The sequence below is a fragment of the Homalodisca vitripennis genome, chromosome 4 (genome assembly GCF_021130785.1).
Source record: "Homalodisca vitripennis isolate AUS2020 chromosome 4, UT_GWSS_2.1, whole genome shotgun sequence".
NCBI classification, from domain to species: domain Eukaryota; kingdom Metazoa; phylum Arthropoda; class Insecta; order Hemiptera; family Cicadellidae; genus Homalodisca; species Homalodisca vitripennis.
The window spans coordinates 17678410-17701876 of record NC_060210.1 but is presented as its reverse complement, the minus strand read 5'-3'; the positions used below and the strand labels follow the sequence as shown (position 1 = coordinate 17701876).

At 33.3% G+C, this 23467-nt stretch overlaps 1 protein-coding gene across 1 annotated transcript; it reads right to left on the bottom strand.

Annotated features, from left to right (window-relative positions):
* Positions 1-605: 605 nt before the first annotated feature.
* On the bottom strand, positions 606-23117 carry LOC124359000 (fibroblast growth factor receptor-like 1). Its single transcript, XM_046811327.1, has 8 exons — positions 22880-23117; positions 15105-15208; positions 13498-13631; positions 8942-9040; positions 8697-8793; positions 5240-5442; positions 4204-4381; positions 606-2725 (listed from the first exon to the last, which is right to left on the bottom strand). The coding sequence occupies exons 2-8, from the start codon at positions 15202-15204 to the stop codon at positions 2466-2468; spliced, it is 1071 nt and encodes a 356-aa protein (XP_046667283.1). The 5' UTR covers positions 15205-15208; positions 22880-23117; the 3' UTR covers positions 606-2465.
* Between the last annotated feature and the right edge of the window lie 350 nt (positions 23118-23467).

Sequence of the window (23467 nt, the reverse complement as noted above, 5' to 3'; positions counted from 1 at the left end):
GTTTCTTTTTTCTAAATTTTTTAGGTAGGTGACATTTGAAACAAAATGGCTGTCTCACATTTCTAATTTCCTCATAACAACTTTATTTATGTCTCCCGTAGATGTAAAAAATTTTCAATTTATAAAGAAAATCTAAAAAAATTTAATTCATCATCATCTGACGTTTCCGTTATCACGGGTCGTCGTACACAGCCTCCTCCACTTTTGTCTGTCATTCCAGGTCTCCTCTTCCTCCACTTGCATTTTCTGTAGTCCCCTTCTCTCTATGTCTTTCCACATTTGATCCTCCCATCTTCCTCTCGGTCTTCCTCTTGGTCTTCTTCCTCTTTCCTCCTTCTCCAGTTCTATTCTAGGCATTCTATTATCTCCCATCCTCTTCACATGCCCCATCCACTGTATTCTTCTTCTTTCCATTGTCTCTTGCAGTGAAACTACCTCCAATCTTTCTCTGGTTATTTCGTTCCTTATTCTATCTCTTCTTGTAGTCTTCTCTATCCCTCTTAAAAATCTCATTTCTGCAGCTTGGAATCTGCTTAAATCATTTTAGTCCACGTCCACGTCTCTGCTCCATATAATAAAATTGGTTGGAAATAAGATTTATACAATTACCTGTTTTAAATTCTTTATTTCATTCAGAAACAATGTTATAATGTCATATAAATTGCTTGTTATTTGTATTTTTAGTGAATTGTCTTCAACAAATTGCATACAGCTCTGAAATAAACACTACAGGATAAAAACAAGGGTTAAGAATTAATAAAATTTTTTTCGAAACTGTATAATTTTTATTTACAAGTGACTAGTATGTAAATTATGTTAATAATAAACTATAAATATCAGTCTTCACATAATATGTACAAAACATATGTATATCACGTTTGTATGAATTAAAAAATGTGAGATATACAAAAATTTGCTGATTGACTTATTTAGTTTTATTGCAGCCAAAGTTGAGTTCTTTTTGTTTATTAAAAACTTGTAAAAATAGTAACTGTGGAATTGCTTTTTCCAATGATCATGACCGTGAAAAAACCAATTAGTAGACCCTGAAACCAAACATAAGAAAGTATTCCTTAAAAACCTATAATCACAGTAAACGATTTCATCTTCCAGAAGTGTGTATGCAAAAATGAAAACAATTTTCCATAGTCTGTCTCATCCTGATTTGTTAGCAAAATGATGCAACGTCAAGTCATAAAAACGAACTGATTCTATAAACAACCCTGTTTAATCTGGCATCCCTTAAGAACTGTTCTAAGATTACTGACGTTGGCGTTTGGAACATATCGTCTAGCATGTGTTGATATTTTATATGTTGATACATAATAATTTAAAATTGGATGGCACTACCTTGCAGATGGATTGGATGAATTTGAAAAGCAGCTAGTGATTTAGAAAATAAATTTATCAAGACATGAAACTGATTAAAGAAGACTTAAATATATTAACCAAAGTGTTTGTGTTTACTAATATAATTTTTCTTCTCCTAGAATGTTCTAAAATTTGATATTGTAAATATCAAGAATAATATAATAATAATAAGAAATAATATATTAAGAGTAGTATTTTAGGATTGCTAGATTTTTTACTAGAGCTTAATGAACTGTTTTTCTAGCTCTGTTTAAATTATCAAAACATTAAAGATACAATAAATAGGAAAAATATAATTGCAATTGAAATAAACACTTGTGTTTTTCTCACCAAAGTCAATGATTTTGAGATTGAAAAATTTTACTGCACAATAATTACTGTATTACTTTTATTCATTGGAGACTCCTCAAAAGGGATGACTCGCCTCACCTCAAAGTCATGGGCGTAATAATGGGGAAGGGGGTTTGATTCCCTTCAAATTAAAAAAAAAACATTTTTTACCCTGTAGTTTACTTTACGCTAGAACATTTTTGTGGTCTTAAAGCTCAACAATTTCTTGGGGAAAGATTCCCGAGATCCTGAGTTTTGAAGGAATTTCATACCTTCTAAACACACCTAGTGTGTAGGTCTCCTCTGAAACAATTTTCTATATAGACCATTGCATTGTACTATAGATGAGCCGCTTTGAAATCGACCTTTTAAGTGAACAGTGCGGCGGGGAAGAGTGAGAGAGAGATGTGGAGAGGGAGAAGAAGTGTGGACTCACTTCTTCCTCCACATTCCTTACCAACCACTCCTCAGTCGCCACTTTACCACTTGTAGGGTTTGTGTTACCCTCCCCCTACGCTCAAGAAATCTTAGCACAGGTCGCTTTCAAAGCGACTCATCTATAGTTTTGTTTCATAGGTGCTTCAAAATTAATGGCTACTCGAATAGGCTGTTTGCAAGGGCAGACCTACTCAATGATCACAGATCCAAGTAGAAGAGTCATACTCTTAGTTGCTTGACTCGGTACCTTGGTAACTCTTGTACCCAGGAGACTGGAACTTTGGCGCAATATGAGATGAAAGAGTAGTGACTAACGACAAGTAAAGTCAGTTCGGTCTAAATGATGGGTTGATGGCTGGCGTGTTGGAGCAAGTAGGCAGTAGAGGTATCCTGTGTATAGGTGCAGGCTCTGTGTGTGTCGGAACAGACTGTCTGCACGTGTGTGCCTGTCGAGGCTGTGCAGGGGACTCCAGAGCCGCCAGCTTGCGCGGTCTCAAGCACATCACCCACGCCACCGCTGGGATCATAGCCAGGGCCGCCGGGATCAGAAACAATCCCAAGAACGACCCGGTCTCCGCTTTGTCACCTTACAGAACAGGTGCTGTTAGTTACAAAGAGAATGCTGAATCCTTTTTGAGGACACATTTATAACTTCTTAACAAATTCACTACTAAGCGAAGTAATATGGACGTTGCTCCTCAACTGTAGCAATAGCGCTGAATGCTTCATTGACTTTGTGTCTTAAGATTGTATTTTATTAATTTTGCTAAGGTACTGTATTTGTATGTACATTTTTATGGTAATTTAACCATAAATCTTAAAATGTCTTGGTGCTGCCTAATTTAGTGAAATTGTATATAAAGAAATTTAAATAAGAGTGAAGATTAAGGTTTAAAACACAAGTGAAGGAACTCTTTTGTCCAACTTTGTACTTCTGTACACTTTCATGTAATATATCCTGCCATACAGGATACAGGATGGCAGTACAATTACAGGAAAGGCACAACAGAAATAACCATACTAGTAACAAGAAGGAAATCCTCCTTACACACCAATCTGACATGACCTTTTAAATGGCACATCACAAGATAGGAGTTGCAATTTTAAATTTACCCCCTTCTACCTTCTAAGGGGGGGGGGGGTGAAATTTTTGTTACCCTCAAAAAGTAAAAAAAGTTATGCAATAAGTCTGATAAAGGTAGTACATTGATATCTCAATCTATTTGGAATATATCCAGGTGTATCGGGACTTAATTTACACCCTTATATGTAAGGGATTGGTTGCCCATAACTTTTGCTAGGATTTTCTTACAGATGTTTTGTTCATGTTATAGTTTTTCTTTTGAATTGACCTCTCAAATGACATGTCACAAGATAGAGGTTGCAATTTGAAAATTTAAAGTGACCTCCCTCTACCCTCCTTTATCAAAGGGGGGAGGGTGAAATATTTTTATTCTTTACAAAGTTCAAACAAGTATTTTAATAGGTATGGTGAAGATTTTACATCGATATCTCAATCCGTTTGGAATGTATCCGGGTGTATCAGGACTTAATGTACAACCTGTATGTATAGCTGTATTCTGTGTAGAGTGTTAGAAACACGTTTTACCAACTGAACGGAATTCCTGAAGATATGGATTACTTGTCTTGCTACAAAAACAAATCATTAGAGATATAAATGCAAAATAATTAACTAATGGTGAGTTTTGCCTTTTATTACCATAATTAAATGAGCAATAAATAATTATATGTGTAAAAAACTCATGTGTTCAGTAGAAAATCTTTTTTACTATTTGCTTTATAGTTATTACAAAAAATATGTATCTTAATACATCACGTGTTTGGATGAGATATATTTTGTTAAATAAAGTTTGACGGTTAAATGTTTTACCAACATTCATTACTATACAATTTAACTCTTGATACTATAAGTACTCGTTTTACAAATGAATTGATTATGATAATTGGTATTCATAGTCATAATTTTATTAATTTGAAAATTGAAAATTTACATTGTACAATGAGACAATTTTAAAACTTACTAAAAATCAAAATGATACTAACTGGATACCCTGAGGATAGGAAGTACGTTGATGTAAGCCTCCTTGTACGTGTAGTTGACATCGTTGATGGCCAGGCAGATGTAGAATCCTGAGTCGTAAAGGGAACTGGCAGAAATGACCAGTTTACTGAGGTACAGGTCCCGCTGGGAGAGAGCAGCCACTGGGCAACAGTTCAGCAGCTGAGGACAAGGAAGTGCTAAATCAGAGCTTTTAGTGTCCTTGAGATACCCTGAGGATAGGAAGTACGTTGATGTACGCCTCCTTGTATGTGTAGTTGACATCGTTGATGGCCAGGCAGATTTAAATATAGTGTTAGCAAGTTCATTTTAAATCAAGGCTAGTTCAAGTTCAGATTGTGTGTCTTCCAAATGAGTTATTGACCTTCATGGTCCAAGAATTATCCTTTACTTTTACAGAGCAATGTTGCATGTGTCATTATTATAATGGAATTTAAGGAATGTTGAATTTAAATAACTATATAAAAATGTATATTATATCATATTTAGAGTAACATTCAGATTCCGTTATTGACCAGTTTTACATAGGCTACTTCTATTAATGTCCACTATTTGTTTACTAAAGTTCATTTAATTTTTAAGGGAATGTTCCTTAAAAGATTAAATTTGTTGATTCCTTAAAAGAATTTTTTTGAAGTTGTTCCAAAGGCAATTTATTAGTTCCAAAGGAAAACTTTTAGCTTTTACATATAAAAATATGTAACTGACAGTATGAAACAAATAAAATTTTCTATATATTCAGTTATAACATTTTGTCCTTCCAAGAAAAAAGTAAATTAATTTAAATACAGCACATTCTAGATTCTAATAAAACAATGAAGTTAGGAAGGTGAATAAATTTATCGTAAAATTCCATTTGAATTGTAAAAAAACCAAAATTGAAATGATGGTTTACCGTACTTATTAAGTACTTAGAGGAGTGAATGCCCTTAAAAGTCTTATGAAATGTATAAATATGATAATCAAGTAAAATAAGTACATTTCTGAGCGAATTGATTTTGAAGTGAATCAGAAGAATACCTTGTAAGTGCTGTTGAGGTACTGAATGAAGTTATGGGTGGGCGAGCGAATGGAGAGGGGTGGAGAGTCAAGGCGGCGAAACCAGCGCACAGTCGGTGGGACCAAACTGTGCACTTTGCACTGTAATACAGCCACCATCTGCGCTACCACTGTCAGATTGTTGTTCATGCCATCCACTATCGTGGGAGGCTCACGTCTTTTCTCTATGAAATTAAATACAACTCACAAAGTAAATAATGGACTTGAAGAATAATTCAAATAAATTTTACTTAACCTTAAATGACGATAAAATTCCCTATGAGTATTTATTACAAACTATTATGACATTATACGTTTTAATTTGTTAATCAGTATGTGAATATGGAACTGATATTAAATTGATTCATGATGTGTTAATGAAGTTGTGGAAGTATTATTAACTATAGGTGTGCTACGGCAATTATTGACCTCTGGTTTTCATTGGTATAGATGAAGCTGTTTTATAAAATCTTGTTTTCACCAGGGTTAGAAATCAATGTTACTAACTTTTCCTGTTATCGCGACTGAGAAAAATATTGCCAATATAATACAACTGAGTTACTTTGTCATTGGACCACCAAGTATACTTTCCTTCAGTAGAATATTTAGGTTGACCTCTAGGAAAAAACCAAAAATGTTGGTTTAAGTAGTCTTAACTCGCTTTTTCATAGACTATATTATATGCCTTTCCCTTGGTTATTGTTGAAATTTTGTGAATTTTATAATAGTCCATCCGGCTTGGTTGGAAGAAGTAGGTACATTTTGTGAAAACTGAAATATCATTAATTTATTATTACGGATTTACATATATATATATATATATAAATATCTTGTAATATCTTTTCAATATCTTGAAAACTGTTCAAGATACAATAGAGATTGCTTGTAACAACATGTTAAGGAAATGTTATAAGCATTCTAGACCACTTCTTGATTTTTGTTCTAGGTCGATAAATAATGGTTGAGGGAATTTTTTAAATTTGAACAGCCACCACATTGAAAATAAATGGCATACCAAACTGGCAATAAACTTAGCCGAGCTATTCATAAGATCAATTTTTGTATCAAGATTTTTCTACTTGTTTAGGCATTTTTTGGGATAGTTGTGTCCTCAAGCTACATTTTATTAAATGAGTAGATAATATATTGCCACTCCTAGTCCACTTTCAAAGCCATTCAAAATTCAAATATAAATACCATAAACATAACATAAAATCATGTAAATGTTCCTGCAACTTTTCAGGAGCCATCAAAAAATTAATGACATCTATATATAGAATTTTTAAATTTCATTATGAATTTTTTAATTTAGCAAAATTCTTTATTATTGTTTCAAAAGTTTATGAATTCTTAAATAAAAATTATTTTGTAAACTTTGTATGAATAAAGCATAAAAATAAACTCTGCTAAAACTACAATTTCCTTAAAATATTCTTTTATAGACAAACTGTATGAACGATTACAATATTTTCTTTGGAACCAATTCTGTTCAAGATTTTGTGGAAATCGTCAGACCATGCTGAAATGCTGCATCTTAAATAAATCTAGTATTTCTAAAACCAAAACACCTTGGATGTTCATGAACTTTTTTAATATGTTGTATCAAAGGTTTCTCATAATAAACCACCAATTTTTCTAAAACGATTTTTCTTTACCTATATCTTGGCATTTATAAATATTAATGCGAATTAGATCACTTTTATTTTCTTTAAGTTATCCTAAATTTAGTTTTCCACAATAATAATTTTGTTTTGTTTTGTCCAATTTTTGAAGATAGTTAAATTCATTGTCTTTTATTTTTATATGTTTTTTAGAGATGTAATGACGATTATAATTTTTCTTCAAAACATCTTGATTGCAGTAAAGACAATTAATTTTTTTTGCTCAATTTAATAGGGACAAATGTGACTATTTAGTAACATTTTTTTATATAAGAATTGTTTCATAAAGTTTTGATGGATAAAAAAATGTTGAATTGGAACTATTGAAAAAAAAGGTTTTTAAAAATTGACTAGTTAAATTTTATTACTATCTAATGATTTTTTAAAGTTTTTTTTATTAAAAGAAACATGAAGAATAGATTTTCTGTTTATTTTAATAGCCTTTATTTTGTACTTTAACAATACATTTTATAGATTTTTAATAATTCTGAAACTTTTCTATTTGAATTTTAAGATTAATTTTTAATTCATGATATTTTTATTTTCCATTCATTTTTTTGTGGATCCTAAAAAGTTTTAGGAACATCACTATATGATTTTACAGATAGGTTTATAGTATTTTAGTCAGTATTTATATTTCAATTTTTATTGGCTTCGAAAGTAGACTAAGAATGATAATATTTTATATATTTATAGTCAAATTTAATGAAGTTAGTTACTCTAAATTCTCCATAAGTGCAATAAGCTGATTTTGTATACAAAATTTATCTTCTTCTTCTCTGAATCCAATTGTTTTCATTGTATACAAAAAATTGCCAATATAATTTCTGTTACCAAAGTGAGGAAATCGTTTTGTGATGTTGGCAGTGGGGGAAGGTGTGTTTAGTGACATGTGTTACTGATCCATCTAACAGCCTTTGCATCATTGACAGTGGTGTATGACAACATTCTTATTTATAAACTTGTATTTCAGTAGTTAACAGATTGTTGATGTCTACAGAATACAGCATGTGAATTGGCATGTTGCCATGACATGTGAACACTGTCTGAATTAACTATAAGTGGCATGCAGTTTGAATAACAAGCTATTATTTACAACATTTTTTAGTTAGTAACAGTGTTAGAACATATATTTTATATTTAACATGAAACATAGTAACATGCCTGAATTGATATATGTGATGTTATAAATTAAATTTACAAGTGCAGTGTATGTTGTTTGACAAAAATGTTCCTTATTTAATAAAAAAATTTAAAATAGTTTTTATTCTTTATTTCATCCAAATAAATCAAGATCATTATTAGATTACTGTATTTGTATGCAAAAGATTTCTCAATATATTGCAGTCGCACAAATATTTCACTCGTGATTATTTATTCTATAAGTAAAATAATAAAAAGTTCAAAAATTATGAGCTTTTTTGGCAAGAATGAACATTTTCCAATCAATAGGCAAATGCATTTGTGAACAATCACTTACTGTTAAAATACGGACTGTATTTTCTAAAAAGGATCATTCAAAAAATTAAACGCTTTACTAAAATGTCAAAGACGTGAATGTAATACTTTTTATTTGGGTGATTTAATCTAATTATGTGTAAGATTTCAGTTTACCATCTATGAATGGGAAGAATACTAGGTGATATTCAATTATGTATGCAACTTTTATACGTTAAGTTTTGTACCACACATTAATCTTAAAACATTTGTCAAGAAGAGAATAATTTTTTACAAAAAACATAGTGAGTTATATCAGAGTTGATTAATAATTGCCTCACCTATAAACTGAAGCATGTAAATGTTAGGCGTGATGACAGAGGTGTCCAGCGTAATGTGACATCGATAAAGGCCAGAGTCCGAGGTTTGGGGCTCCACCAGAGTCAGGATAGGAGGACAGGGTTGTCCAGGAGCACCACACACAGGACGCCATTCTCCATTCTCCATGCAGGCTCCTGCATAGCCTGCTCTGCAAGTCTATAACATGTACAATAATGTGAGAGTGGTCCGAGGTTTGGGGCTCCACCAGAGTCAGGATAGGAGGACAGGGTTGTCCAGGAGCACCACACACAGGACGCCATTCTCCATTCTCCATGCAGGCTCCTGCATAGCCTGCTCTGCAAGTCTATAACATGTACAATAATGTGAGAGTGGTCCGAGGTTTAGGGCTCCACGAGAGTCAGGATAGGAGGACAGGGTTGTCCAGGAACACCACACACAGAACGCCATTCTCCATTTTCCATGCAGGCTCCTGCATAGCCTGCTCTGCAAGTCTATAACATGTACAATAATGTGAGAGTTGTCTGAGGTTTAGGGCTCCACGAGAGTCAGGATAGGAGGCCAGGGTTGTCCAGGAGCACCACACACAGGACGTCATTCTCCATTTTCCATGCAGGCTCCTGCATAGCCTGCTCTGCAAGTCTATAACATGTACAATAATGTGAGAGTGGTCCGAGGTTTAGGGCTCCACGAGAGTCAGGATAGGAGGACAGGGTTGTCCAGGAGCACCACGCCATTCTCCATTCTCCATGCAGGCTCCTGCATAGCCTGCTCTGCAAGTCTACAACATGTACAATAATGTGAGAGCGTTCCGAGTTTTGGAGCTTCAAAAGAGTCAGGATAGGTTTCTTGGTTATTTGGTATAGCCCATACAAAATAGATGGGAAAATCCTTTGCCTTTTTGTGCCTCCTACAAACATGTTATACCCATGATATATGAACTTGAGACACATTACATTTTTGTTTACTTGCTACTTCAGCCCCGTCTGAAATATTCATTTATACTGCAGGTTCTGTCACCAATGATCGTAGAAATAGATTGAATTCAAAACCTCTATCATATTTTGTTTTTCAACATGAAAGTAAGATTCATTTTTGTCTTTATATTTTCATAATGTATGTACAGCTCTTGAATTTTTATTTCGAACAATATTAGTCCGAATGAACGAATACTGTAGGTTTGACTTCAATTCTTCCAGAGAAACTGTATTTATTTCTAAACTATTCGGATTAATTTTGAGGTATTTGAATATATGAATACCCGAGCTGTCTTTGGATACTTTTTGATTCTGTATTCGATTCTCCCATTACTGCTGTAATCCGCGTGTACGTCTGGATAAAGATTGAGATAATGATTCTATCTTTCTTTAAATACCTAAAATGTACTGGTGTACTTATTAATGGATGAAGGAATTTAGATACGTCATAAGCATAGGGACATAATGAAAAAGATCTATTGTATTTGCACCAAATGTATACAGAAAACAATGTTCGTTTTTAATTTGTTTATTTTAAACTTAATATATCATAAATACGAACATAAACTGTTTAGCAATTTACTTTTAACTTTAATGGCAATATTCTCGTGTTGACAGAAGACCATCAGGGTTTTTACACCAACTGACATTCAGTTGTCATATACAAGTAGATTTGATAACAGAAGAATGAATTTTAACCTGCATTAGCAACGACGTGCGTGGGTTATCAACACATATTAAACATGTTTTATACATCATTATCTGCTGATATTTTCTATTCATATCAAATACTCGTTCAGTACAGTTGCTATTGCTATATTACAGGTGTCTTTGTGTCTGTTTTTTATTTCCCATTAAATAGGCCATTGTTTTGTTAAGTAAAATTACAGCAAAACTTTTTATAATTGGTAACTGTTCCTGATAAAATTCTGTACTTTAATAATAATATCTTAGTATTTAACTAATTTTTTCTATAACATTTATAGCATAGAAGCATTTGAAGTTCTGTATGTTTCTGGTATAAGTGTAGACAACCACGTGGTTTCTTTGTGAAGACAATTCGTACAGGGTGTGTCAGAATCCGTGCGGCAAAGTTTTAAGGAGTACATTCTGATGGTCAAAACACATTCTGATTTGCTGGACAACACGGATTTTCAAAAACACACCCTTGAAAATGCTTTTCGAAGCCAAATAAATAATGTTTCAAGCAACAGGTAGACTCTATATTAAACAATTAGACACAAAGAAACTTTTTGAAAAGTTAATTGATGTTTTTATTAAAGGAATCCTTTCGTAAAAATGGACAGTTTTTTTATTACATTATGAAATTTTATTTTATCACCAAGTTGTACATGACAAAAATGTTATATATTTAATTTCTTGACTTTGTTGACAATGTTTAGAGGAATTGCATTTGAAGGCGTGAGCTTCCACGCATAAATTTCTCACGAGCCATGGCCGGTACAAAGACAAGTGATTGGCTGAGCGTTAGTGAAGCTTCTCTTCTATAAAGCAATATCTAGTTCGATTATGGTTCATGTCACTCTGTGGGATTTGGTTGAACAATAGTGAACATTTTTATATTGGTCTTATGGGTAACAATAATGGCGAAGGTAAAATCGTAGAATAAATGGGTTTGTAAACAAACTGAAAACAATGTCACTCCATGGGATTTGGTTGAACAATAGTGAACATTTTTATATTGGTCTTATGGGTAACTATAATGGCGAAGGTAAAATCGTAGAATAAATGGGTTTGTAAACAAACTGAAAACAATGGCACTCCATGGGATTTGGTTGAACAATAGTGAACATTTTTATATTGGTCTTATGGGTAACAATAATGGCGAAGGTAAAATCGTAGAATAAATGGGTTTGTAAACAAACTGAAAACAATGTCACTCCATGGGATTTGGTTGAACAATAGTGAACATTTTTATATTGGTCTTATGGGTAACAATAATGGCGAAGGTAAAATCGTAGAATAAATGGGTTTGTAAACAAACTGAAAACAATGTCACTCCATGGGATTTGGTTGAACAATAGTGAACATTTTTATATTGGTCTTATGGGTAACTATAATGGCGAAAGTAAAATCGTAGAATAAATGGGTTTGTAAACAAACTGAAAACAATGTCACTCCATGGGATTTGGTTGAACAATAGTGAACATTTTTATATTGGTCTTATGGGTAACTATAATGGCGAAAGTAAAATCGTAGAATAAATGGGTTTGTAAACAAACTGAAAACAATGTCACTCCATGGGATTTGGTTGAACAATAGTGAACATTTTTATATTGGTCTTATGGGTAACTATAATGGCGAAAGTAAAATCGTAGAATAAATGGGTTTGTAAACAAACTGAAAACAATGTCACTCCATGGGATTTGGTTGAACAATAGTGAACATTTTTATATTGGTCTTATGGGTAACTATAATGGCGAAAGTAAAATCGTAGAATAAATGGGTTTGTAAACAAACTGAAAACAATGGCACTCCATGGGATTTGGTTGAACAATAGTGAACATTTTTATATTGGTCTTATGGGTAACAATAATGGCGAAGGTAAAATCGTAGAATAAATGGGTTTGTAAACAAACTGAAAACAATGTCACTCCATGGGATTTGGTTGAACAATAGTGAACATTTTTATATTGGTCGTATGGTTAACTATAATGGCGAAGGTAAAATCGTAGAATAAATGGGTTTGTAAACAAACTGAAAACAATGTCACTCCATGGGATTTGGTTGAACAATAGTGAACATTTTTATATTGGTCTTATGGGTAACTATAATGGCGAAGGTAAAATCGTAGAATAAATGGGTTTGTAAACAAACTGAAAACGATCATATGAAATTTTAAAATGTGATGTAGGTAACACATGTAGCTGTAGAATAGAAATTTTATCTACAACCTCAGCCAAACTATTACCACGATTTTGTCAAATAGTAGCTACTATAAAATAATTTTCGAATTTTGAAGAGCTCTTAAACGTGTATATTTAAAAACATATTTAGAAGAAAAATCTGTTTATACCTTTAGAAGTTATGAAGCGGTTTGTTTATTTATGGGTTATGTATACCAGCAGTATTAAAACATTTTATCTGCTAAAGAACCTTTTTTCCTGCAGGAAGAGGGGGAAAATGGTACATTCAAAATTTGTTTTGGGTACCATTAGTTTTGCTTTGCATTCTTCTTGACAATTCCTTGTTTGAAGTTTGTTTTTTTCGCCATCTTGTTTCTGCCGTGACTACCGCCATTTGCTATTGGCCTCTGGTCAGTCGTAGGTGGTTGGCCGGCGAATGCAGATCTATTGAGACTTGTATTCTGTAGTTCAGTTTTAATAATTAGTGTTATGTTTAGTGTTTTATTAAGTGCATATTTTAGAGTTGGTGAAGCTGACACACAACATAGTGGTTGTGATTCCTGATTTATGTGTGTCACAACGTTCTGGTATGATTTGTTTATTTTAAACTAGTTTGTAATTATGTATTAGGTTACTTATTTACCTGAAGAAGAGATCAGATTGCAGATCTCGAAACGTAGTGTTACTGATTTTTATCACTGAACGATGCCAAATGTCCGGAAAATCCTGTTTCCTCTTGACAAGGTTCCAAAGAGTTATGGGTGACTAAAAACCACCTCTTTCCCCACTTTATCAAACTGAGCTGTAACTGCATATTTTGCATTACATCACCACAGCGAGTGGAGATGCATCTTGTCATACTCAACTTCTCTTTCATTTTCTGTTAAAGAACCTGATGAAGTTTAGTTGTAAATGAATAAACCTGAACACAAATCTAAACCCAATGAGAATTGACTTACTTTGTGTTCCCAAGTGAGGTTCAGTCCGTTTTGTATGTGTCGGAATCGCTCCTTGATGTGACACCGGAGCCTCGTCTCTTTGCCTGCGACGCGAGTCTCTGTCTTCACAACTGGAGGGCTGGTGTCTGGCCAGTCTATAGCAAAGGGTAGTTTGGTCAGTTACAGTTTGGGCAAAGTGACCGTTACAGTAACAATTTTTATTCTCTTGTACAAGAAGCTTATAAATTGTACTTAGTCATTTAAGAACTTTAGAGCTGCTTTCGGAGTGACAGGACATTCAAAATGGGTAAGGTTAGGGTGTAGGAGCCGCCTCCTATCGAGGTCCATGAGGAAGGATTTAGAGCACTAATCTCAAGCCATGTCCTCCCGGAAGAAGGGGAGGCCAGCTCTGAACCAGCCTCTCCAGGCAAAGCCGGTAGGGGGTGGCACACCCTTGTTGAGGCTAGCAAGAACCTCTGATACTTAGGAAACGAAGCCCACCAACTTCAACAGTCATCTCCCGCAGTAGACTAGATCTATCGAATTACCTTTGCACCCCAGAATCTCGACATTTATAGTTAGTGATGTGGCGCTCCTGGACATCCATAAGGTTGCCCAGATTTAAGTGACACATCGTGTTTGCTGTGACCAGTGATAGGTTCAACTGGAAGGTATAAACCAGCCGAAAGTGATTCCTGCTGGGCGTACAGTAACGTACATCAAGAGAAAAGGAAACCAGTTTCTTATGCAGGGTGAATAATTACCACAAGACATCCATCTCAACTAAGTTTCTACCAATTTTAAGAACTTTTCAAATAGCGCTAGCTGAAATTTAGAAGATAAAGTCAGAGGACGTCTTATTTTATCTGATAACGTTAGGCTTAAGATTCCCTCTCTAAAATTTAACCTAGGGACTAATGTGACTTCTGAACCACCACCAATTGCCGAGTATGCGGGCTGCTTCATAGGACTGCCATTCAACGAGCAATTAAGCTCAATGTTCCTCGCTTGTTTTACGATAACCGCTGTACCCACTATATAAATGGTGCCCATTTTGACTGAGCCACCATTGGTCAATCAAAAGCGACTAAATTTGCAGAAAAACTTTAATGGGAGGACTTCGCCTACTTATTAGTAACAATTAAAAGTGTGAATTTCCAAACATGGCCTCCTTAGTTTTTGCGATACCAATGACGGTACAGTTAAAATGGACATCCTGTATAACTCAGAACTCATAAAATGAAGTAGTCCGATAGCACCGAAAATAATCCGCTAGGGTCGAAAAAAGAACCGTCAATTCTGAATCCTGGATCACATTAGTGCCATAAAGTAGAATCGTCCGAGAGCCTCTAATTTTTTACGCCTTTGTTAGATAACTCCGAATAATTTGCACTCGACCTGTCCGTGAACCTCAAATCATTCGAAGCTATAGGAACGTGTCATTGGTTGACTTATCGGTTGGTTGGCTTATTTAATATATGACGTCCTATTTCAAAATAGAATTTTTGGAAAGGATTATTTTGAGTATACAACTGTAAGTCTGACACAATAATAATTCCAATTTCTGGCCAATTCTCCTGTCTGACTTAAAAAGTTAAGTAAAATTAATTAAACTTTGTTAAACTTACTGTAGTAGTTGTCGAACTGAGCGATGACTATCCCACACAAGTTGAGGATCACCAGAGCCAGTACCTTCATACACTCTGTGTCTGAATCCGCCCTCAGCATGGCTCTGCAAATGTGCATTTTATAATTAATTATTAGAATAACATTTATAGTCGTAAAATATTATGTTAAATCTAGAGTGAAATTTTTATTTCATTGGGATTTACTCTTTTCAATCATAACCTCAAATCATGGGTATATACGAAAGAGAGGGTTCAAGCCCCTCTCTTTCCGAAATGTATAAAAATAAAAAATTTAAATTGCACCCAGTTGTCTTTTAAGCTAGATTTTCCAAGGGTCTCAAAGCTCCACAAATTCCAGGGAGAAGATTCTCGAGTCCCTAATTTTGGAGCTTATTTTATACGTTTTAAACAACCCAATGTGTTACCCCCCCTAAATAATATTCTCTATATGTCACTAACTCAAATGAAACACTACACATGATAAATAACGCAGCTATAACATTTACACTACATACACAATTCTGGAAAAATGAAATTCCTGATCAATCTACTTGGACGTATGTTGCAAGCTTTAAGAAATGTAGAGCTAATCTACAAGAAAAGACCATGCAAAGTTACAATATTTACTCCAACATGAAATCTTCTACATTTCAAAAGAACAATTTAAAAAGCACTCTCCAAATTTACATCATGCATTTGGTTATAATGAGTGACTATGTTTAAAATACTCTTCTTTAGAAAACGGGTCAATAGTAAGTTCTTTATTTTCTTTTGTGGATTATGGAAATTGGAACATCAATGGCCGCCCAAGAAGATCACATATGTTTGGTAATTGTGTCACCTAACTGGTTTGGTTATCGTATCTTTTAGAATGTTGGTTTTGATAGAACATCAAACTTTACAAAAAGATGGCCCACGTAGTGGACGCATTGCTCGAAAATGATGCTCGAGTTTTATTTTGAATAATTTTGAATGTTCCTAACGTTCTTAGAGCTTACGTAGCTGAATTTCTATTACTCAAATTTCGTGTATACTTTTTATTGGATGATCGTCAAACCAAATGTTAGGTGTCCTGATCCCAATAAATGTTATTATACAATAAAACACCCTCTTCCAGTATTTTGTACAAACAGGACGTTGACACTTAACATCCGCTTAATGTTGCCTCAAGAAAGGAAAACATGTTATGGTTTCCAGGTAGAGTCAAAAACTTAATTATTAGGAGCGAACTTCGTAAATTAAACAAATGTATTAAAAAATAATTTGTTTTTGTAAACAACGAAAGCATATTTTGTGTCTAAAAGTTGGGTAATTTTAAATGTGCAAAATAAAAATTGTAGGCTACCATTTTAAACTAAAATAAAATACATTAAAACATTTTCAATGTTACGTTCAACGTCAGAAATCTTTTTCGTGAGACTTCCTGGTTACGAAAACGTGCACATTTCACGAATGGGTGTCAAAAGTAGAAGACAATGATATCATAGTTTTCTAAACCAATTTATTAGAAGCTGTTACTTTTTACACAAACTTTTAAAGATCGGAAATAATTTAGGTAAAATATTTAAAAAATCTAATAAAAATACTTCATACAATGGCGCAATAAGCAAATACAACCTAAATTGAGATAAAGACACATTAATATCTAACAAAGTATTTTTGTTAAATATTACTAGTACTTAATGAAGCTATTTGATACAAAATATATCTTTAAAACACTGTCAACCCTTGGCATATAAGCAGTGTATTAATTATTAGAGTTAACATTTACAACCTCTATCGGGTCATCAAAATGCTGTATACATATACTATACTTAGGGATTTAACTTCCATGATGCATAAATCATTTTTCTACTACAAAAAAATCAATGTCACAACTTGAGAACAGTTTCGTGCAGATATACAATTACACTTATATCTATAGAGCCCAGATACGAAATTTGGGGAATTCCCACCTCCGAAGGTCGTAATTTATGTGATGACTTGTTTGTGGATCATTCAGATATTTTAAATACTTGAATCATACTTCTTACAGTATTTTGTGTTTTGCCAGGCTGTTTGTGAGCTGTGCTGTGCTTCGTTCCTCGAGAAAATGCACGAGTATGCTATTTCTCAGCTGGTCTGGCATCACATTGCCTGGTGTCAAGTTGAAGGCTGTCACACTGTAGTACAGTTCGAATCATTTAGCACGAAGCATGACCAGCGCATGCGCACTAGGCTCCCTCCCTATCTACACTAAAGCTCGTGGTACAGTCCAAACCAAACGAAGTGGTGGGGACGACTACCACGAGCAGGGTGACCAGACGCGACGTTCGGCTTTAATATTTGTCCTCCCGGCTTTTGTAATTATGTCAAATGTCCGGCTTTTTTGTGAACGCTTAAATGTCCGAAAATAGTATCATCACATTACAAATTTTTTCCGATTTCTGAAGTCCCGGAGATAGACATTGAGAAGGGACTCCAGGGCAAACGTAATGCCATGATATGTGAACAGCTGTTAGATTCAGTTGTATGTCCAGTGTTGTCTAGTGTCACATAGCACTCTATAGTGTTCAGATGCACTGGCCCTACTACTCCTTGATTTTCTATTTGTATTTCTAGTGTATGTATTATGAATGATTGGTTAATTTTGTTATAATACGCTATATACGTATGTTTCTGTTATAGTGATAATTTCTTACATATACCTGTGAATATAGCTTACTAATAGTGTAATGAATAAATGGAAAGAATTAATTCCAAGTATTTTACAAAACTTTTTGGTATCATTCCACAAAATTTTGGTTCAAATCAGTTAGTTTTAAAAGAGAAAAATTCTAATAATAATTCATTCAATTAAATCTTATACAGAATACAAAATAATAGCCTCAAATAATTCCATATTACATCTATCATATTCCTTAATAGTATTTCATTTTCCAATTTGTATACCAAAATAAATCTAATTTTAGTTTTTGTATTTGCATTATAATATGCTCAAATACAGTATTATTAATTTATAATGTGCGTTTTTAATAACGGATAAATAAATGTTTTTTTTACATTACTGTCATCTTTTTTCCTTTAATGTCCTCTTTGTTCACAGCTTAAATTCCATTTAAGAATTTTCGTCTGGTCACCCTGATCACGAGAGGGGGTGATGTGGGGGACCACATCAGCCTCCCCGCGCGCGCCGCTACGCAAAATGGTTAGGTCTGTACGTTACGAGTATAGATTAAACTACAAGCTTAATTAAATCACCACGGATTAACCATGACCGAACTGTTCTGTATTACAAAAGTGATGTAAATCAAATTCAAAGCTCTGTAATATATCACAAAGTGTCAAGTACTCGAAGTAATATTAAGTGGTAGATAATAACAATAACAGTCCGTCCGGAACTCGGCTTTCCGCCATGGGCGAGCCAAGCCAACAATATTAAAAGATCAATAATCTTTTTAACTTAAGAGATTTTGCCTCTCATATTTTATTACTGACTATTGAATTTACTTTTATAATTGGTTGGCGTTAATTCTTTGTCTATTGAGCTTTATGGTCCCTAAAGGAAGTAATATTTATCTATTTAGTTAATTGGGGAATGTAGTTTAACAGTTTTGATTTTCTTTCATGTCCAGTAATCTCTTACTTTTTTAACCTTGGTTTTTATTTCATAAAATGCTTGTTCTGTAAGTCGTCATCTCCTTTGACTAAGAAAGGTTGTAGCTTTTTATCTCAACAGTTTTTAATTATTGTAACTTAAAATGTCCAAAAACCAACCAAAATAGTCCAGCGTGAATTTAGAAAGATGTAATTTATCGTCTCGTAATTGATCTGAGAATGGTTAAGTTGTCTTCTTTTTTGTACCCAATCGTTAAATGCACGTTTTCGTATCCAGGAAGTCTCTAAAGTATCCAATTTAAAAATAATATTTTAACTTTAAATTTTCAAACACAATATTAAAAAATGTGCAAATTGCACGCAGTCTACAATTTTATTGTGATGTGTGCGAAGTTTCAGAATGGGGTGGCAATGGGATTTTAGTTAAACTTATTTCAAACTATATAACAGTTTATAACTTTTAAACTTACATATTCAGACCCTGAAACTGTATGAAATTAATGTTATCAAATCTTCTTAGTCCCAATTGTTGAACTAAATTAATAATTTCAGGTCAAACTTACTCTCTCAGCTTACGATTGAAAACTCCACCATACTTGTCCGTGATATAACAAGCTCAAGTGGGCTAAAATAATTAGTTTCATAAATAAAATTTAAGAAGCCCCTCCGAAGAATCATAATAGTTATTATTTGTTGGTTTTATATCCTTGTAAATGTTAAGGCGTTAGCCAAACTTCACACCAACATAAGGATGTAGACGCCAGTTAAGGATGTAGGCATGACACAGTTTGTAAGGGAATGGGCGCACTTATCAAATACCGGACTTCCGGCTTCCCTCTGACTTCTGGCATTTGTGATGCCCCTCCTTCTTTATCAAATTAGTCCGAATTGTAAAGGTATTTGTTATACTAGCAGTTAACAGCGGATTCGCACACAATTTCGTAGGATTTGCACCTGTATAAGCACTTCTGGTTCGTGTGAATTATGTTTCCGACCCCAGTTTTGAGTTTGCCTTGTTGCCACGATCACGGAAATTCGTCAAAACGTCTATATTTATGACCATTGTAATATACATTGTTCTTAGTATGTTTTGTTTCGTACTTGAATTTGCCTTGTTTCCCGACCAAGAAAACATATATTACAGATCTGAGAAGCCTACTTCTGTCAAAAGTGAATTAAGATGGAATTTATAACAGTCCTTAAATTTATAGTAAAATTTAGACTGCAGCATTGTCTTTTAGATCTAATACTTAATCTATATATATATATATATATATATATATATATATATATATATATATATATATATATAAATGAATGTTTGTGTGTTTGTCCTTTATGGAATCGTAAAATATGTAACCGAGCATTACGAAAATTTGTATGTATATGTATTTTTCCATGGAGAAGGTTTATATGCCATGCCTATTGATGGAATTCGCCACCAGGCGGCGCTGCAAAAGATAAAAGTTTTCAAAGCGTCTGCACACTATAAACTGCAATTTACGACAGTTACGTATATTAAATAGCCAAACAGTGTTTGAAGGCGCTAATTTGTGATGTATATTTGTATTTTAAAATACATTTTTCGTTGAACATAAAGCTTGAGTGTTAGACCACATGTAATTGTATAATGGCTATAAACGTACACTTTTTACATATTTTCTTGATCGTGGCATCAAGACAAACTCTACATCGGCGTTGGAAATATAATTTACTGAACCAGAAGTGCTCATGCACGGGCAAAGCTTACGAAAAGCGTGTGAAACCGCGGGAAACAGCTAGTGTTTTATAAAAATGTAAAGTTATAAGTACATTAACAATGACATTATGCGTTTGTTTCTTTATAAATTGGAAAATATTGGTAATAATTTAGAACATTTAGAGCTGAAATTGGTACATTAGTTCAAAAGCACAGTCCAGCGAACTTCCATAGTCTACAATAGTTCTTGCCGTCTGTTTCAAAGGGAGTTTTCGGAGTCACATGCTGGCTATCTTATTATGTTTTGGGACATTTTCTAAGGTAGATGATTACTTACCTAATCGCTTAAATCTAAAACGGCATAAAAAATAATGGTAATTCCTTACAGAGAATGCACTCACTATAAATGACAGGCTCATTTAATTAATATTTCACAACTTTATAGAACAAGATGGGATTTTCGCTACGTTAAAGACCAGTGGGGCGTAGCCCAGAGGGACTTTAGAAATGAGAATAGGCCTATATTCATCTCTGGAACCGTAAGAATGTCCATGTAAAATTTCAGTGTAAACGGTCGAATATGTTACGCGTGAAAGCAATACAAACAAAGATACTTTCGCATTTATAATATTAGGATTTCGGGAAAAAATAAACAGGAAAAGTTACATTTACAACGTAATAGACTTATTTAGTAATGACAAATTTATAAAAGTTAGTTTTGAAGAGTTTCTCTTTAAAGCTAACGCAACAGAATGTTCTGAATACTTTAAGTTTAACCATATTTTACTATAGACATGTTAATAAGAAGAAAACGATAATCATAAAAATCTGTAGAAATAAATTACCCTTCAATCTGACTTTGACCTTCCTAAATCCGAAATATCTAAATCCTGTTTTCAAAGCTTGTATATTTTCTTTAAACCTTTTATTAAAATTTCTGCCAGTTTGTCCAATATAATAACAAATAACAGTTTGCCTGTCTACAATAAAACCAAATTTCGCTGAACATTTTTTAGAAATGGAACATAAATACACAAAAGAAGAATCACATATGTATCTAAATTATAATAAAGCTCCTCATAACATTCTAAATAGCAATATGAAAAATAAGACAAACCCAATAAAAGAAAATTAAATAGACTACAGAACACTTATCAAAATTACAACCATGTCATCAAAATTTAACATAGGTTTACAAGGTACGTATGTATATTTAGTTGTTTATTATTTGTTTTAGGAGTTATGTACACTGATGATGGTTGAATATCGAAACACGTGTATGACAATAAAATGTAAAAAAAATATTTTAGTGACCATTGTATAAAATAGTAACATTATTCTAATTTTACTATTATAGTTCATGTACTATTGTAATACAGCAAGATATAAGAACATGATTTCATGCAGATGAAAAGAAGGTTATATAATGATAAATATTTGTTTTCAGTCCATTAAGCCATATCGAAGTCTTTAATAATATTCTTATGTGCTTTGACTACATAATACTGAATAGGAAGATTCCGTTCTTATATTCAAGTGTTTAAACAATTTAGTGGTTTTCAAATGAGGGAGAAGTGTAAAATTGTTATGGTTAAATATAACAGTGTATGTCTGAAATTTAAGACCAAATTATAGATAATTTAATATAGCCGACATGTTGGTCCGAAATAGCAGTCTCCAATCTTGTTTCAACAATAAAAGCTTTAATGTAATGTTTAATTAGAAATTACATTAATAGTTTCTACGCTTTTAATTGTGAGTAATAAAATATCACGTCTAAATCAAACTATGCAAACATTTTCAAAATAAGGCTATATTTAAAAAAGTAATTATCTTATGTCAACACATTTAAATTATTTGGAGTGGGCTCGTGACAATTTTAACCTTTGAATAACATTTACAATTTTTTTCAAACTGGCAACACAAATTTGAAACCTTAAAGTACAGTGTTACAACCTTACAACCTTGAAAACATCATTTGGTGGTTGTAGAATGCAAAACTCAATAAACATTTCATTTTTTTTAAGTGAACCATATTGATTATTTCATCAAGTTTCTTTTATTTAAAAAATAAATTTAAAGTATTTTCTACGCTTTTAATTGTGATTAATACAATATCTTGTCTAAACCAAACGATACAAAATAAGTATTTTATAATAAGATAATAATTATAAAAGATATGATTAAGTACCAAAAGTAATTATGTTATATATTTTTTAACTATTTGGAGCGGACTCGTAACAATTGAATTAAATCTTTTGAATACAATTATTAAACTGGTGATACAAGTACTTAGTATACATTGTTAAAACTTCGGAAACATTAATTTTGCAGTTGTGAAAAGCAAAGAGTTTAATTTTTAGTGTAAATTTATTAATTTGTTTTAAAAGGCAACTATATTGATTATCTCATTAAGTTCCTTTTATTAATTACTGTACATTAACGTATAGAAAAGAAGATGTAATTATCCACCACTCACCGACTGAGAGAGAAGAGGAAGAAGCGAGCCGGGCTGGGCGAAGGCAGCAACTGCAGTCGATCCCGAGGAGAGCGGCCAAACAAACAAACAAATTAATTAAACAGCAAAGTCAAACAGGAGCCAAACAATTAATAAATCTGTATCGTATAGATAGCGCAATACAAGTGGGAGAGACGGTGTAAACAGTGAGAGACATGAACACGCGCGCGCTACAGCGCCTGTCGCTACACTAGCGCTAGCGCTAGACATACAGAGCTTCTCTGCGTGTCAACCCCGCCAGTCCTCCTACCAACGCAGGTGGCGATAAAGTTATCAGTCCCAGAACGCAGTGTCTGATTCCTTGTATAGATAGGACGATTCTACGTGCTGAAACTTTCGTTTAATTTCCCTACTCAGATTTTGAATAAACACACAAAATGACACTGTTGTATCTTTTTTGCACTTAAAACCCCACATTTTAAGGTTTTCCGAAACCTTTTGAAAGTTCATATCAGGAAAGAATTAGATTATTTGAAAAATGAAGCTTCTTAGGGTTTGACCGTAAGTGCAAAATGTTTTTAACTCCAGTTGGAATTTTTTTGCGCTGGT

Excerpts from the sequence above, each read along its gene's own strand:
- LOC124359000 (XM_046811327.1), bottom strand. The coding sequence starts at position 15,204 with ATGCTGAGGGCGGATTCAGACACAGAGTGTATGAAGGTACTGGCTCTG. Across the intron at positions 13,632-15,104 it reads TCAGTTCGACAACTACTACA|ACTGGCCAGACACCAGCCCT; the intron begins GTAAGTTTAACA and ends CCTTTGCTATAG. Across the intron at positions 2,726-4,203 it reads TCCTATCCTCAGGGTATCCA|GTGACAAAGCGGAGACCGGG; the intron begins GTTAGTATCATT and ends CTGTTCTGTAAG.